Genomic DNA, 18,237 nt, shown 5'->3' with positions numbered 1-18,237 from the left:
ATCCAAACAAGGGAAGGACCCACTCCAGTGTGGCAGCTACAGGCCTATATCGCTGCTCATTGGAGACATCAAAATTCTTGCCAGTGTTCTCGCAGTCCACCTGCAAGGTGATCCCGACCCTGATCCATCCTACACAGGTGGGATTTGTCCCGGGACACTGTTCTAGGAACGATCTTCAAACTCTCGCACACACTTTCTGGACCACCAAGGACCTACAGGAAGATGTGCTCGCCCTCTCTTTGGACGCAGAGAAGGTGTTCGACCGGATCGAATGGGGATACCTCTTTGCGACCATGCAATGGTTCGGCCTAGGGGAAGGATTTAGCTCCAAGGTCTGCTGGTTATATGACTGTAGGAAAATGCCCTCTTTCTTGGCATGGTTACCCCCATTTTCTGCTTGTTGTCAGTGTCTTTGACTGTGTCTACTGGGATCCTACTAACCAGGACCCCAGTAGTTATGCTCTCTCCTGTAAACTGTACCTTTTTCTTCCCCCATTTGGCATACTGCCCCCCTCATGTAAGCCCCTAGGATGTGGTACCTAGGTACCCAGGGCATTGGGGTTCCAGGGGATCTCTATGGGCTGCAGCAGTTATTCTGCCACCCAAAGGGAGCCCATGCAAAGGGTTCTGCAGGCCTGGCATTGCAGCCTGTGTGGAACTGGTGCATGCACCTATTTTCACTACAGGTCACTGCACCAGGTCATTGTAAGTCACCCCTATGGTAAGCCCTCTCAGCCCACAGGTCAGGGTGCAGGTACCTGTGTGTGAGGGCACCCCTGCACTAGCAGAGGTACCCCCACAAACTCCAGATCCATTTTCTTGGGCTTTGTGAGTGCAGGAACGCCATCTTACGTGTGTACTGGTAATGGTAACTCCGAACCTGGGCATGTGTGGTATCAAACATGTCAGAATCATACCCCAATACTGTTGCAAGGATTGGAAGTATGATTCCATGCACTCTTGGGGGGGAGCTTAGAGGACCCCCAGCATTGCTACCACCAGTCTTACAGGGTTTTCCGGGCAGCCCTGTTGCTGCCACCCCTCAGACAGGTTTCTGTCCTCCTGCTGCTTGATCTGATCAAGCCCAGGAAGTCAGAACAAAGGATTTCCTTTGGGAGAGGGAGGTAACACCCTCTCCCTTTGGAAATAGGAGGGGGTAGCCTTCCCAAGCCACTGGTTTGCTACAAAGGGCACATTTGGTGCCTTCCATGCATAAACCAGTCAACACTGGTTCAGGGACCCCATATCCATGCTCTGGTACAAAACGGGACAATGGAAAGGGGATCAACCGATCCCCTGTCCATCATCGCGCAAGGGGTCGTGCTCAGAGCTCCTCCAGAGGATCCCTGGGTTCTGCCATCTTGTTTCCACAGTTGACAGGGAACTCGGGGAGCATCTGAGTGGCCAGGCCACTTACCTAGGTGGGGGTCCTGTGTTCGAATTCCATTTTTTTTAGTATGTGGTTTGTGCTCCCCCTAGGGTTACTATTGCTTATTGCTATTTGCACTGTTTTCTAACCTTTTCTATGCCTGTTTGTGCCTACTAGTGTATATATTTAGTGTATTACCTCCTATTGGAAGGTTTGCCCTTCTAGTATTTTGTGGTATTGTGTTCCAAAACGTAAGTACCTTTATTTTTGTTAAGAAAGCAGGCACTCATCTTTAGTTTAGTCCAATTAGTATAATGAGTTTCTTTAATCCACTTGAAATTTCTTTGTAACTCCGCATGCAGCCTAGCCAACACGTGTTTCGTCCAGGACAATCACCCAATGACTTTTTCAAGGGTTGTAATTCAGAATCAAATCTATCATTTCAAGTAACATTGTCATATGTTCCAAGAAACTAGCCGATCTCGTGTGTAAGAAATGCTTTAGTGCTTGCATACCAAAATCATGTTTTATACTAGTGTACAATGCCACCACATCCATTGTTACCATCAACATATCTGGTTCCCATTGTATATCACTCATTAGACTCAAGATGTGTTTATTGTCCCTAATATATGACGGGAGATTAGTTACAAAAGGCTGTAAAAATAAGTCCACATAAAGTGATATTTTCTCAGTTGGCCCTCCTATTCCAGATATTATCAGTCTCCCAGGAGGGAAGGGGGATTTTTTGTGTAATAATCTTGGCGGGTTTCCACGTTGGAATTGAAAGGCACTAACTAACATAGTGTAACTCACTGACTGAACAAATATGTAAATATTGAACAATCTCTTGCTATTTATGATTATTGTTTACAGCCTTGACAAGCCTTGAAAAAGTCGTTGGGTGATTGTCCCGGACGAAACACGTGTTGGCTAGGCTGCATGTGGAGTTACAAAGAAATTTCAAGTGGATTTAAGAAACTCATTATACTAATTGGACTAAACGAAAGACGTGTGCCTGTTTCCTAATATTATTGTAATGACCATTGGTTGTTATGTTTAGGTTTCTGGGTGGTTTCCTTTCAGAGCACCGTCCAATACCTGGAAGCCAAATTCATAATATATTAACTTATATTACTGTCTGTACAAGATTGTGAGCGTCAAATTCCCACTAAACCACCTTACAAACTACATTACCTTTATTTTTGTACAACTGAGGTTTTTTTTCATGTGTGTAAGTACTGTGTGACTACGGTGGTATTGCATGAATTTTGCATGTCACCTAGATACGCCCTGGCTGCTCATCCCCAGCTACCTCTCGAGAGCTTGGCTTCTAGACAGTGCCTATACTATACTAAGAGGGGATACCTGGACCTGGTATAAGGTGTAAGTACCTTGGGTACCCACCACACACCAGGTCAGCTTCCTACAATGACTCTCCCATGGCTCAGGTCAATTGGGGCGGCTTGCTAGCGGAACCATTCCCAATCAGACTCGAAACTCGGCACGGTTGCCCGCTGTCCCTGCTACTGTTCCTGTTGACGATGGAACCCTTTTCAGCCACTATCCGTCAATCAACACTTCTTTTGGGCATCCCTGTACTAGGTGGGTCTTCCAAGATCTACCTATATGCAGATGACATATTTCTCACCCTCACACACCTGCCACAATCTCTCCAAGCCCTGCAAGACATCATACCCCACTTTGAAGTGATTTCAGGGTACCGGGTGAACTGGGACACAAGTGAAACTTTACCGCTCATGTAGGAAAGTGCCCCTTTTGGCATGGTTTCCCATCCCCCCCAACCCTCTTCTTGCTTGATATCTGATGCTAACTTGACTCAGAGTGTGTCCTGGGATCCTGCTAACCAGGCCACGGCACCCTCGTTCTTTCCCTAAACTGTACCATTGCTTCCACAATTGGTACACCCCTGGCGCACTGCTAAGTCCCTTGTAAAAGGTTCAAGTGGTACCAAGAGCCCTGTGTCCAGGGAGGGACCCTAAGGGCTGCAGCATGTATTGTGCCACCCTAAGGGATCCCTCACCAAACACATGCACGCTGCCATTGCAGCTTGTGTGTACTGGTGGGGACAAAAAAATGTAAAGACACGGCATCCCTCTCTGGGTGCCATGCCCACAAACCACTGCCTGTGGCTTAGGTAAGTCACCCCTCTAGCAGGTCTTACAGCCCTAAGGCAGAGTGCACTATAGCACAGGTTTGGTCATAGCTGCATGACCAATATGCCCCTACAGTGTGTAAGTCCAGTCTTAGACATTGTAAGTGCAGTATGGCCATATTGAGTACATGGGCTGGGAGTTTGTCATTACGAACTCCACAGCTTCATGATGGCTCCACTGAAAACTGGGAAGTTTGATATCAAACTTCTCAGCTCAATAAACCCACACTGATGCCAGTGTTGGATTTATTGAAAAATGCACACAGAGGACATCTTGGAAAATACCCCCTATATTGTACCCAACCCTTTAGTGTAAGGCTGACAAGTCTGTGCCAGCCTGCCACTAACAGACAAGTTTCTGACCCAATGGGGGGTGAGAGCCTTTGTGCTCTCTGGGGTCAGGATCAAAGCCTGGTCTGGGTGGAGGTGCTTCCCACTGCCTCCCTGCAGGAACTGCAAACTTGGCGGTTCGCCTCAATGGGTCAGGCCTCCTGTTACACTGCCCCAGGGCACTCCAACTAATGGAGATGCCCCTCTCCACTTCCCCCCACCACGGACCATGCACCACCTTTGGTGGCAGGTCCAGCTGGAAAATAAAAAAAAACAATGAGAAGTGACTCCCTTACTTGCAGAATCCCCCATCTTGCTTTGGAGGAGAGTAGCCAATAGGGATAGGAATGTGCCCCCCTCTCCAAAGAGAGTGGGCACAGGAAGGGTGAAGCCACCCTTAGGGACAGTAGCCATCTAGTATGTATTTAGGGGCACCCCTGAACCTTGCCCTTCAGATTCCTGGCAACCTCAAGAAGAAGGACTGAAGAGCCAAACCCAGCAGTGAAGACTCCAGGCAACAACTGACTTGGCCCCAGCCCTACTGCCTGTTGCAGCTTCAAGACTCCTGCTACAAAAAGGTGCCGCATCTTGCAGGACCAAAAACCTCTACAAACCCCCAGAGGACTACGTGCCCACCAGAGGACCAAGAGCCCCCGAGCACAGTGGCCCTGCCCACAAAGAAAAACTTCCAAGAAGGACTCCAGAACCGCCCTAGATCCGTGAGCCCTGTCCACTCTGCACCCAAAGCCCATGGCCCGTGTACAGGTGGCCCACTGGACCAGAAGAGGTCCCCAGGCAATTCCGACTCAAGTCCACCCTGGGTTGTCCCCTCCTGGCCAACATGATGACGCCAGCAGCCTAAATCCAGAGGACCCGCCTGACCGCAACAGGATCAGACGAAGATTCCAGAGGCCCAAAGGTACCCTGCATTCACAGCCCCCTGACCATGAGGGATTCGACCAAACAGTCCGCCATCGTCCAGCCGGATCCTCTCCAACCTGTCCAGCCTTTGGTTTTCTGCAAACGACTCCCTGGGACCAGCCTGCAGCATCTTTGTGACCTCCAGGCTTTACCCATTGAAAAGCATTGGGTGCCCAATGCTGTGTTTGGACCCTGCACATGGCCGCCCCTGTGCCGCTGAGGGTGTGTGTTTGGTGCTGACCTGTGCCCGAGTTGCTCATCTAAACCCCGCAGGTATGTGCCCTGAAGCCACGGATATTTACCTGCAACCTGTTTCTTACCAAGTGCCCCCGTCTCCACAGGCTTCTATTAAAAACCCAACACCAACTTTGACCTCTGCACCTCGCCGGCCCTTTGTTGCTGGTGCGTTTTTGGGGGTCAACTTGAACTTTGACCTGGCAAATCATTTCAGACACATTCTGCATACACCAGGGGACCAGACAGAGCTGCCCGCGCTCCCCATTGTTGTTCACTATACCTATGGAGCCCCTAGCTGCCAAATTGCGTACGCATGCACGTCGATGCGGCATACCGGAACTCCACATGCATCACATTATCTCTCTATATGCAGATGACGCCTTGATTTATTTACGAGACCACGTCATCTCTATGTCGGGGTTTATGGCCATTCTGGACTCCTTTGCCGAAATATCAGGGCTGTGAGTTAACTGGTCTAAGTCCTACATGTTCCCCATATCGCCTGTTTCTGTAGACCTACAGCCTTACCTCCTGAGCTATTATCTACCATGGTGCAATACCACCTTTAAATACTTGGGAGTACAGGTGTATCACCCCATTAATGATCTGAAGGAGGGCAACATCGATCGGGCTATTCGCTCCATACGAGGATCACGCCCCTTCTGGGTCTCTCTCCCATTATCGCCCATGGGCAGAGTGGCCATAGCCAAAATGCTCATTCTTCCTAGACTATTGTACTATTTCGCAGCGCTACCAGTCATTGTCCAACCCCCATAGTAGGTCAGGTAGCAAGCTCTGTAAGGATTTAAAAAATGAGCGAGGGACAGACGCCGCGAGGCACTAGCCACAACGCAATGCCTGCAGGAGAGTGGTGGCCTAGGTATGCCCAATTTCGAACTCCTATTACGCTGCCGCCCAACTACAGTGGCCTATCAGCTGGATGGGTAAACACCACACTGCAGAGCAAATGGTAATATCCGACACACTGGCTGTGACACCACCATCTACCTAGTTGTCGGATGGAGCACTTCCCTCTCACCGTGGTAACATCATACTGGAAACTGCTAAAACATGTTGGCAGAGATATATCCACTACAAACAGCCCAACATACCATACTCGCCACTGATACCACTCTTACATTTGCCCAAAGCTCGAAACATGCTTGCAAATCATAATTATGACTCTGTGGCGGGAAGCAGATCTTGTGAGGGTGGGTGATTTCTACTCTGAGGCTACGTTACTAACGTTTGACGAACTAAGAGCCAACACAGGTATACACGCGGGCACTTACCTGACCTACTGTACAATACAACATGTGCTACAAAACACTTGGGACACGGGAGATGAAGAAACTCCGACATCACAGATACTCACACAGATGCTATCCACAAATGACACTAAAAAAGTGATATCAAGGCTCTATAATACATTGTTTGTAGCGGCCAGCCCGAGCCTAGAGGCTGCTTGCTCCTGCTGGGATGAAGTACTCACCACCCCCTGGTCGCAGAAGGCCTGGACAGCAGCGCTTTCCACTGCTAAAGGCATCTCTCGCAACCCCAGGCTTTGCTGCACCCAATGTAATTAACTACATCACTCCTAACTGTCCCCATCCCGCATTAAGCACATGTTTCTCACGTCGAACCCAGTGTGTAACTTCTATCATATAGTATGGGACTTCCCACCACTGACAGCAGCCTGGCAACACATTACTGAGACAACGGCAGAAATAACCAACCACGCCTTAATATTAAACCCAGAGTCCTGCTTAGTAGGTCTGCGCCAGCAGGCTAAAGGTGATAAACAGCTCCATAGGTTTATTGATTTAGCCTTCATAACTTTCAAACACCTTATTGCCACACATTGGAAGGCCCCACACGCCCCAAGTCATGTTAAGTGACTACAGGGCCTGCTCCAGTGATCTCATGCCGAGACCCAAACCCTGCACCTCCTGCAGTCCAAGGGGCTGGCGGGAGGTGGCTGTGAAGTGTGGGACGCTTTTATTGTAAACATAGAAGCCAAAAATTACACACGTCCCCTTGATCACTTGTGGGCCCCCAAACCGCCCCCTGGTGAAGTTAAGTTACTTTGACGACTGGGGGAGTGGGTCCCCTTGTCCGGTGTCCTCGCTTGCTCACTGGTGGTGAGGTCTGCCATTGCAAAGTACCCACACTGGCATGCTGCTGAATGATGCCCTTATTTGATATTGTTACATATGCAGAGCTCTCCCCTGCCCCCCCTGTTCCATCACATGGTGTCCTCATGACTACTGAAGCGAGGTTGAAACACATCCCAACCCTCTGCTGGGCCTTGGATCCTGTACCCAGTGACAGCTTTCCGTCACTGAAAATCCTATTGGAGTAATATCTCTCAATAAGTGGCATAGTTACATGTTGTGTTCTCTATTTTGTATATTCCTTTTCTTTCTTTTGTTCTTTTCCACTACTATATATTGCTGCATTACAGTATTTGGTAGTATTAAACCCAATATAGAGATTTAAAAAATAAAATAAAATTGAACTTTGACCTGTGGACATCCTAACCCATGAAAACTGGGATCGTAAGTTGAGTACTTACTTGCAAACTGTATTAACACTTTTCCTCATTTAGGACTGCACTGTTTCCTATGAGAAATTGCACTGCCTACTTTTGAATTTAAAAAGTATTACTTACTTGAAAACTGTTTTATCTGCAAAACGTAAACAAAGTACATTTGATATATATACAATTGATACAAGCTTGCAACTGTACTTACCTGCAACAAAGATCTTTTCGTTTCTAGAAATAAAGTAACAAATTATATTTTTGCTACATAAAAACATTGGCCTGGAGTTAGTCATTGAGTGTGTCTCATTTCTTGACTGTGTGTGTACAACAATTTACATTACCTTCTGACAAGCCTAACTGCTCAACCACACTACCACAAAAGAGAGCATTAGTGTTATCTACTTCAGCCTCTGTAAAACCTCTAGGGATCCACTGATCTCTGTGCACACTATACCTTGTTTTGTTATAGTATATACAGAGCCAGCTTCCTTCACCTCTCGTGTACGACCCCTAGCGCTGCAATAGACGGACATCCCTTTCGCTAGAAAGCGTCACAACTTAAGTACTTAGGGGTCAATGTCAGTAGGGTTTTGGAGAACATTAATGGACAACATTGATCCTTTGATCACTCGTATGCAACTCGGCTTCGACAAATGGTCCCACCCTGGCCTTTCTATGTGGGGAAGAGTTCAGGTGGTCCGCATGGTGACCCTACCACGGTTCACCGGTGTATTAGGCATGCTGCCCCGACTAACCCCATTGACCCTGCTGTGATCAGTGGATGCCGGCATACGCTCCTTTTTTCTGGGGGTCCAACCACTCCTGCCTGGCCCTGTCACAACGATCTTGCAGCGCCATGGGTCTCCCCTCTGTTAAGCAGTGTGGCCTTGCCCTACACCTATCCCAATTGGCCTACATGCTCCCCGGCACACTGGACCCTCCTTTGTGGGGAGCATTGGAGAGCTCCACTATGGCCCAAGGGACAGGCTTACAACTGATATACGGAAACGTGGGATCTTGTACTCAACCCAGCAAACTGATTATCCAAGCAATGTTGAGATCCTGGCATGAATTACACCGCCTGCTCCATGCACATGTGCCATTATGGGAGAACTCGGCCCTTTGTATAGAGGGAAGAGCTCTAGACTGGGGCAGTTGGCGTTAGGCAGGCATAACCAGCCTCCAACAAGTCCTGGAAGGAGGATACCATCAGTCCTTTTGCAACACTGTGGGAGGGCTTCTGATTTCCCTACCACCAGGAGTGGAGACCCCTCCAACTCGAGCACTGCCTTCGGCAATGCCTGGGCCCGCAACCCTGGATCCTGCCACACCCTCCCATAGTGTCCTACCTTAAAACATGGGTCCGTTTTCAGGGAGTAATGTGAGGCTTTTATGGTCTCATAAGCAAGCAACTCTTTTCACGCCCCCTTCTCGCCAATCTCCATGTCAAATGGCAGAACTGACTACAAACAGAATATGAGGAGGAGGACTGGGCTGACCTCCTTGAGACGCTCTACGGAGGGGCAAGAGGGGCCCGCCTGAAGTTCTGCCTCTTCAAGACATTTCACAACTGGCACTGGACCCCTCTGAGGCTGCACACGGCAGGCTTACTACCCCATCCATCAAGCTGGTGCTACACATATATATCCTGACAAACTTTAGGCCCAGAATGCCTGACCCCTTACCCGGTTCTACCTCCCACCCCCTCTTGTCTGCCCACTGCACCCCCAACAGCCCACAGAAGCCCCCTAATTGCAAAAGCATTCTAGACGAAACACCCTGTGCATACCAGTAGGTTCTAGGTATGTTTGTGCACAGTTCCCTACTACAGCAATACCGCGATAATACAGTTGTATGCATGACCCCACCTCGTCCTGTTCACAATCCATACTTACCCACAATACAATTCTGCTGTTGATATGAATTGGCGTTGTCGGAAAGTACCCTCTTTCTTGGCATGGTTACCCCCATTTTCTGCCTGTTGTCAGTGTATTTGACTGTGCCCCCTGGGATCTTGCTAACGAGGACCCCAGTGGTTATGCTGTCTCCTGTAAAGTTTGGTAACTATACATTTTCCTTCCCACAATTGGCATACTGGTCCCCCCCATGTAAGTCCCTAGTATATGGTGCCCAGGGCATAGGGGCACCAGGGGATCCCATTGGGCTGCAGCAGTTATTCTGCCACCCATAGGGAGCCCATGTAAAGGGTTCTGCAGGCCTGCCATTACAGTCTGCGTGAAACGGGTGCATGCACCTATTTTCACTACAGGTCACTGCACCAGGTCGCTGTAAGTCACCCTTATGGTAGGCCCTCTCAGCCCAGAAGGCAGGGTGTAGGTACCTGTGTGTGAGGACACCCTTGCACTAGCAGAGGTGCCCCTACAGACTCCAGGCCCATTTTCCTGGACTTTGTGAGTGCAGGGACGCCATTTAACGCGTGTACTGGACTTACCTCACTATCTATGTCCAGCTACATAATGGTAACTCTGAGCCTGGGCATATTTGGTATCAAACATGTCGGTATCATACCCCAATACTGTTGCAAGTATGATCCCATACCATCTGAGTGCTCCTTAGAGGACCCCCAGCATTGCTACCACCAGTCTTCAGAGGGTTTTCCGGGCAGCCCAAGCTGCTGTCACCCCTTAGACAGGTTTCTGCCCTCCTGCTGCTTGATCTGATCAAGCTCAGGAAGGCAGAACAAAATATTTCCTCTGGGAGAGGGAGGTAACACCCTGACCCTTTGGAAATAGCTGTGACTGGCTTGGGAGGGGTAGCCTCCCCAAGCCACTGGTATGCATAAACCAGTCCACATTGGTTCAGGGACCCCCGGTCCCTGCTCCAGCACGAAACTGGACAATGGAAAGGGGAGTGACCACTCCCCTGTTTATCACCACCCCAAGGATGGTGCTCAGAGCTCCTCCAGAGGGTCCCTGGGTTCTGCCATCTTGTTTCCAAGGTTGGCAGGGAACTCTGGGAGCATCTGAGTGGACAGGCAGGTGACATCAGAACCCCCTCCTGATAGATGCTTACCTGGCTAGGTGACCAATCCACCTTTCAGGGCTATTTAGGGTCTCTCTCTTGGGTGGGCCCTCAGATTCGGCTTGCAAGATTCCAGCAGGACTCCTCTGCAACCCTCACTTCGACTTCTGGTCTCCACAAGCTGCCTCCAAGAAGAAGAACTCTTCTGCAACATTGTTTCTAGGGCTCCTGCCAGCAATTGCAACATTTCCACTGGCAGTGCATCCACTGAGGGCGGCGTGTATTCAGTCTGCACTAGAAGTAATCTCCCTTGGAGTGAAGGAGTCACTCCCCTGCATCCGCAAGCACCTGCTGCAAGGACGACCGGTTGAATTGAACTCCCCTCATCTTGAGCTGTGTGGATCCTGCATCACGGGTGCTGGTCCGGGTAGTCCTCTTGGTCCTCTCTATACCAGCTTTCCAACTTTGGTGGAGGTAAGCCTTTGCCTTCCCACGCTGGACAGTACTCCCATGCACTGCATCCCCTGCAGCTGCCAAGGCTTGTTTTGCATCTCCTCCAAGGGGTCTTCAGGCGATGTGTAGCTCCAGTTCCCAGCACTCCTTCCTGTGACACACAGCCCTCTGCTTGGTTCTCCGGCGGCGTGGGATCCCTTTCTATAGTGCTGCGTGGGCTCCTTCTGCGACTTCTGTGTCCCCGCCCTGTGGGACTCCTGTGGGTGCTGCCTCTGCTTCTCTGGGTCCTCTGCATCGCTGAGGGTCCCCTTTGGCTCTCCCTCCTGGGTTGAGTCCTCTTGGGCCTTGCTGGTCCCCGGCAGCAGCACTTTTCCACTAACTGCAAATTTGCCTTTGCCAAGGCTTGTTGGTGGAATTCCTGCACAGACACCCATCTGCAATCTTCACTCCAGCGTTAGACCTCTTCTGCATCCATCAGGAATTCTTCACCGACTCCAGGGCTGCAGTGCTGAACTGTTCTTCCTCACCGTCGACCAGCTCCTGCAAGTACAGCTTGATGGGTAGTAGCTCCTACTCCCCCTGGATTCCACTGTGACATTTGGACTTGGTCCCGTTTCTCTACAGGTCTTCTTCTCCAGGAATCCACCGCTGGTTTCTTGCAGTCTTGTCTGGGTGTCTTCTTTTCTTCTTTTCCTTCCTTTTGGGTGGTTTGGGGAAATTCCAGTGATTCACTCTTGCTGTCCTGGTCACTGGTGGGGGTAACTGTGTTACTTACCTCTGTGGTTTTCTAGTACTCCCAGCTCCCCTCTGCACATTCCACTTACCTAGGTGGGGGGTCCTGTGTTGGCATTCCATTTTTTCAGTATACGGTTTGGGCTCCCCCTAGGGTCACTTTAGGTTATTACTATTTTCACAGTTTTCTCACCTTTCTATGCCTATTATTGTTTACTAGTATGTAATTAGTGTATTACTTACCTCCCATTGCAGAGGGTTGCCCTTCTAGTACTTTGTGGTATTGTGTTCCAAAAACAAAGTGCCTTTTTTGTACAACTGAGTATTTTCTTTCATGTGTGTAAGTGTTGGGTGACCACAGTGGTTTTGCATGAGCTTTGCATGCCTCCTAGATGAGCCTTGGTTGCTCATACACAGCTACCTCTAGAGAGCCTGGCTTCTAGACACTGTCTACACTTCACTAAGAGGGGATACCTGGACCTAGTATAAGGTGTAAGTACCTTGGTTACCCACTACACTCCAGGCAAGCTTCCTACAGGCGTGTACTGTTTTTCTTCCTTTGACTCTTTATGACAATAAATAATTATGAAAACTGTGTCCAGAGATTGACTTGTGATCTGTATGTGGAACCAGGAGACATGTTCAAGTCGCAGCTTCCACACTTGACTTCACTCAAAATGTGTGGTACAGAGCAGATCACTTTCTACTTGTGGCCTCTGTTTCTTTCTCTGGCAAAATAAGCATTTGAAAATAATATAACCTTAGTATAAAGCACTATATAATGTGTACCCTTGTGTTATCTGACTGGATTGTTCTCTTTTAACTGTATTTGCAGGTGACCCTAGCAAAGATGAGATCACACATTTCTTCTTGTTCCAAGGTCCAGGAACAAATGGCAAATTGTCCTAAGTTTGTGCCCGTTGTACCCACTTCCCAGCCAATACCCAGGTATGCTAGTACAGGCCACGCCTGTTTTCAAAGCTGTGTTTAATTATTGCTTACTTTGCCCTGTGGTGAAAAAGAGAGACAAAAGCATAAGTTTGACCTTTTTTTATTTTTTATTCCATTGTTCACTTACTTACTATCTGCTTCAGTTTGCTTGCGATCTAAACCACATAGTAAAAAACTAAGTAACTTCATTTTTAGAACAGCTGAACATTTCAGATTAACATTGTCTACTATAACAGACATAACTGTGTTCACAGCCTTTCCAGAGGCAAGGTAGTGGTGATATACATAAAATAAACAGAAAAACAAAATCTGGCGATGACCCCTGGCCTGTGACGGGAAAGTGCCTAACCTGGACAGCACAAAGGGTGGCTCAGTCCATTTTGTATTCCTTTTCTACGTTTTAAAAAATTTACAACAAGAGTGATATGGAATTAAGGATTGCTCAATCTTTTTGAGTAAGAGCTGCATGTTGTCAGATTTTTGAAGAGATTATTTCTTTTATAGTAACATCCCAAACCGTTCCACATTTGTTTGCCCGTATTGTGGAGCTCGGAACCTGGATCAGCAAGAATTAGTTAAGCACTCTATGGAGAACCATCGCAATGATCCCAACAAAGTGGTGAGTTTTATGGTGAATTGTATGTACCTTTTTTCTATTTTTTTTTATTTCTAGATACATTAGCAGGTTTATATTTAACACACTTAGGGCCATATGTACGAACATTTTTTCCCATAGACACAGAATGGGTAAAAACCTTTTCTACATCTAGCCCTTAGTAACTTGGCTAGTTTTCACATTGCTGGGTTTCAGTGCAGTTATGGGATGTAAAATAGTAAACAAACATTTAATTAGCAAAAATGTTCATAGTGTGTTATTACTGTTAAAGATTGAACAGGTTAGTGTGAAATCTGCATAATAACCATGACGCCGTAAACATTTTTTAACAATTCAGGTGTAATTTGTAAGGATATTAATTACTTCTGCAACTTATGTGACCAGGAAGCTGTATTGCTGCTGCAAGAATGTTACTCAAAGGCAGTGGAGGAGTCTGTCCTGGTTTAGTGCAGCAGTTGGTGCTTTGCTATTGGTTAATGTCCCAGACTAAATCTTTTAGTATACAATAATTACTTAAAAATATGTTCGATGGCATGTGTGGCTGTAAATACACATGCTTTGCATAAGTCTGTCATCTAGTGTTGACTCTGGAGTGTTACAAATTGTTTTTGTTTGAAGAATCTTTTTGAGTCACGGGATCGAGTTACTACTCCTCTTTGTGATACTACACATGGGCATCAAGTCCGTTGTTAGATTATTTTCTCTCTGCCGTCGGGTTTGGATGTGTGTTCCTCTCACTCTGGTATTCCTCGGCTTGGTCTATTCCAAACTGTTCTCTTCCGTCTTTCTGTCTACACGGTATTGTTATTCGATCGCATCGTCTTGATTTCTCTTAGTCAGTTTGAATTTCTGCTCCAGGAGTCGGTTCTCCGCCCTTTGGGGTGTCAACGCCGGTCTCGGGCCCACCTCTCCACGTAGAGCCGGGATATGCAGGGCTAATGGAATAGATTAATTTCAATTTTGCCGTCGATGCCATTCGAAATTCCCACACACCGACCAACATCTGGTGTGTAACTTGTCTTTCCCCAGACCACAACAAATATACCATGAACATTTGTGCTAGTTAAATGCAGTTCCTTTCGCTCAAAGAAGACACTTTGGGACCGAACAGCACATTGATTGGAGATGGTGTTGAAAACACCAGATGACCGTCCGAATACCTTCGGGGAAGAGCACGCCCAGGAGGAGCCAGAACAGAAGGAGGCCCTCTCCATAGATGACTCCGAGTTGACGTCCAATCCAACACTGAAAGTCACCTGTTACCTCTGTGCAACCCGTGAGTACAAGAGCCCCAACTCCCCATACAAAGACTTTTAAAAAGCCCCAAAAGGAGGTTGCCGGACCGCCACTGCCTTCAGGCCATGGTCAGACCCAAAAAAAATACCTCCAGGTGCCACGCCTTCTGGCTTGGCACCAAGATTAGCCAAAACCAAGATGTCTTCAGTATTGACCTTCAGCCTAGGAACATCCCAGACAGCCTCTGGATCGAGCAGACCCACCGATTGTACTGTTTCGGTGCCAAGCAAAAATCCCACCACATTGGATTCGAAGCTTACCGCTTCCACTCAACACAAGGCTTCGACTCCAAAAACTTCAGAACATATGATTGTGCCTTCCAAAGACTCCAGTCACTCCTCGGAAGCAGCCTCACCAGTGGAGCTCATCTTGGGCATAATGGGTGCTCATCAGACCCAGCTCCAAATTCAAAAAGGAACAGGGAGAATAATTGCTTCCCCTCCTGTTCCAGTCAAGATGAAGCTTACATTGAGGAGGCCTTAGACACTGTTCCACCACCTAAAAAGGTCTCCAAGGACAAAGGCTCCAGTTCAACCCCAGCCTTCACCACCACACTCGCCTGTGTTTCCTTCTACTCCTCCACCACCACCCCATTCTCCTACACCTATTACTGAACCACAGATTCCTCCACAGGGTTCACCACCACCTCGGGGAGATGATTTAAGGGACATCCCAGAGGATATCGACCCATTGGATTCATACGATCCAGATCCCATTCTACCAAATGACCCTGATCTATATCCAGTACGCCCATCACCTTCAGAAGACATAACAGCAGCTCATATAAAGGGCAACTGCATACCACAACGTCCACATGAACACTGACCATATCAAAGAGGATTTCCTTTTTGACACACTGACTACCACACATAAAGTCAGTTTTTACTTATGCTACCTGGCATGCTTAGACCCCAATGATATTTATAAAGAACCTGTTAGGTCTAGAGTTATCACCCCAAGGGTAGATAAAACATACAAAGCTGCGCCTACAGACTCTGTATTTGGGACAATATCACCACTGACGAATAGGTTCTCTCAATTATCCAACATGGTTACTGTCTGGAACTCACTTCCACCCCTCCAAACATTCCCCTTCGGATTCACAAACTTTCACAAAAACATCTTACTCTCCTCAAAGAAGAGGTACAATCCCTTGAGCTATAGAACCAGTTCCCCTCTCACAGCAAAGGTTAGGAGCATACTCCCTGTACTTAATCATACTAAAGAAGGATGGGTCACTCAGGCCTATTCTAGATCTTCTATTCTAGATCTCAGATCACTAAACCTCTACATTCTCTCAAAGCATTTCTATATGGTCACTCTCCAGGATGTCATTCCATTGTTACAGCAAGGCAACTTCATGACAGTTCTGGATCTAAAGGATGCGTTCTTTCGTATTCCCATTCACCCAGTACACACACGAAATACCTCAGAATTGTCATTACGGAGAAACATTATCAGTTCAAAGTTTTACCAATTGGTGTAACTACTGCCCCCAGGGTCTTCACAAAATGTCAAGCAGTAGTTGCAACATACCTAAGACATCAACACATCCATGTCTTACCCTACTTGGATGATTGACACATCAAAGCCTGTACCATCCAACACTGTCAGCATCACACTGAGGTCACAGTAGAACTACTTCACATTCTGGGATTCACACTCAGCTTCAACAAATCCCATCTCCAACCTTTGCAGATAGAGCCTTATAGGAGCAATTCTCAGTTAGGGTGGGCATATCAAAGCCCAACTTGAATCCAAACTTTTCAAACTTTCGTTTCTCAGCTAAGGAAAAATCAAACTTACACAGTCAGGACAATGATGCAGCTACTAGGGATGATGGCATCTTGTATCATCATTGTTCCCCATGCCAGACTACATGTCCGTCCCTTACAGCGATGTCTGTCTCATCAGTGGTCTCAGTCACAGGGACATCTGCAAGATCTAGTGTTGTTGGACCACCAGACTTGCCGCTCTCTACAATGGTGGAAACCCACCAATCTTTCCAAAGGGCGGCCCTTTCAGGACCCTGTGCCTCAAATCACTCTGACTACAGATGCATCACAGTCAAGGTGGAGAGCTCACCTCAGCAACCTCACCATACAAGGAAAATGGGACCCCATTCAACAAGCCTCCTACATCAATTACTTGAAGTTGCAGGCCGTTTTCATAGCACTCAAAGACTTTCTGCGACAATTCTTCCACAGAGTGGTTCTATTCCGCACAGACAACATGACTGCCATGTATTATCTGCAGAAACAGGGGTCGGGGTGACACTCTTTTCACAGTTGTCCCATCTTGCTCAGAGAAAATGGAAGTGGGCAATTCACCACCTCACTCATTTAGTGGCAGAATATCTCCTAGGCATGGTCAACCAGTTTGCAGTCCTCCTCAGCAGGATGCAGCAACAAGTCCACGAATGGGAACTCACCCACAAGTCCTACACCAGTACTTTCAAAAGTGGGGAGCACCTCAAATGGATCTGTTTGCGATTGCAGAAAATACATAATGCCAAAACCTCATCTCCAGATATCCTCAGTCCAAGGGAAATGCTCAATGGATGAATTGGTCAGGGACATTTGCTCACACTTTTCCGCCTGTCCCACTTATTCCTTCTCTAGTGCACAAACTGGGGCAAAACTCACTCACCATGATCCTTGTAGCTCCCACATGGGCGTGCCAGCTGCCAACCTTGATTCACAACACTTCTGGATCTGTCCATAGTTCCCTACTAGAAACTCCTCAAAAGGCAGGACCTTCACACTCAAAATCAACATCAGATCAGGCATCCAGACCCATAATCCCCAACCTTGCGATTTGCTCCTGAAGTCATAGAGTTCGCTGAATTAAATTTACCGCCAGATTCCAAGGACATTCTTAAAGAGGCATGTAAATCTACAAGCAGACAGTGTTATGCTGCAAAATGGAAACATTTTGCATTCTACTGTATGCCTAAACACATTCACCCACTCAAAACCTCAGTCCAAGACATTGTTATTTGCTGCATTTGCAAAAGGCAAATTTATCATACTCATTTATTTGTCTTCATTTAGCAGCTATATCTGCTTACCTCCAAAACAGACAACATCTCTCTATATTTAGAATTCCAATTATCAAAGCTTTCATGGAAGGCCGCAAAGGAGTTATTCTAACCAGGGTTACTCCAGCACTATCCTGGAATCTTAATATTGTACTTACTACGCTCATGAGTCCACCTGTTGAGCCTATGCACGCCTGCACCTTTCACTTCTTTTCATGGAAAGTAGCGTTTTTAGTGGTGACCACTTCCCTAAGACGGGTGAGTGAACTCCAGGCTCTAACTTTAGAAGAACCATGTTTCCAGTTACACAGAGATATGGTAGTTCTCTGCACAAACCCTAAATTCCTTTTAAAAGTAGTTTCACAATTTCACATCAATCAATCAATCGATTGAATTGCCAGTCTTTTTTCACAACCAGACTCCGTTGCAGAGAGTGCTCTTCACACACTAGATGTAAAAAGGGCTCTTGTGTATTATATTGACAGGACCAAGCAGTTTAGGAAATCTAAGAAGCTTTTTCAAAGCCTCATAAAGGTTACCCAGTATCAAAATATGGTATACCCAGGTGGATAGTCAAAGGTATTTAAAC

The 18,237-nt window shown here is 47.3% G+C and overlaps 1 protein-coding gene across 4 annotated transcripts in view; it reads left to right on the top strand.

Annotated features, from left to right (window-relative positions):
• Window positions 1-18,237, top strand: part of RNF166 (ring finger protein 166) — a 55,338-nt gene that overhangs the window by 21,592 nt on the left and 15,509 nt on the right. For all 4 annotated transcript variants that reach the window (XM_069217172.1, XM_069217173.1, XM_069217171.1 and 1 more), the window contains 2 exons: window positions 12,581-12,693; window positions 13,201-13,315. In XM_069217172.1, coding sequence (XP_069073273.1) covers window positions 12,581-12,693; window positions 13,201-13,315 — 228 coding nt within the window. The remainder of the gene's footprint in view (window positions 1-12,580; window positions 12,694-13,200; window positions 13,316-18,237) is intronic.

The sequence above is a fragment of the Pleurodeles waltl genome, chromosome 12 (assembly GCF_031143425.1).
Source record: "Pleurodeles waltl isolate 20211129_DDA chromosome 12, aPleWal1.hap1.20221129, whole genome shotgun sequence".
Taxonomy (NCBI): Eukaryota; Metazoa; Chordata; class Amphibia; order Caudata; family Salamandridae; genus Pleurodeles; species Pleurodeles waltl.
Note: the sequence above shows the minus strand (reverse complement) of the source record. Positions and strands in the feature narration are given on the sequence as shown.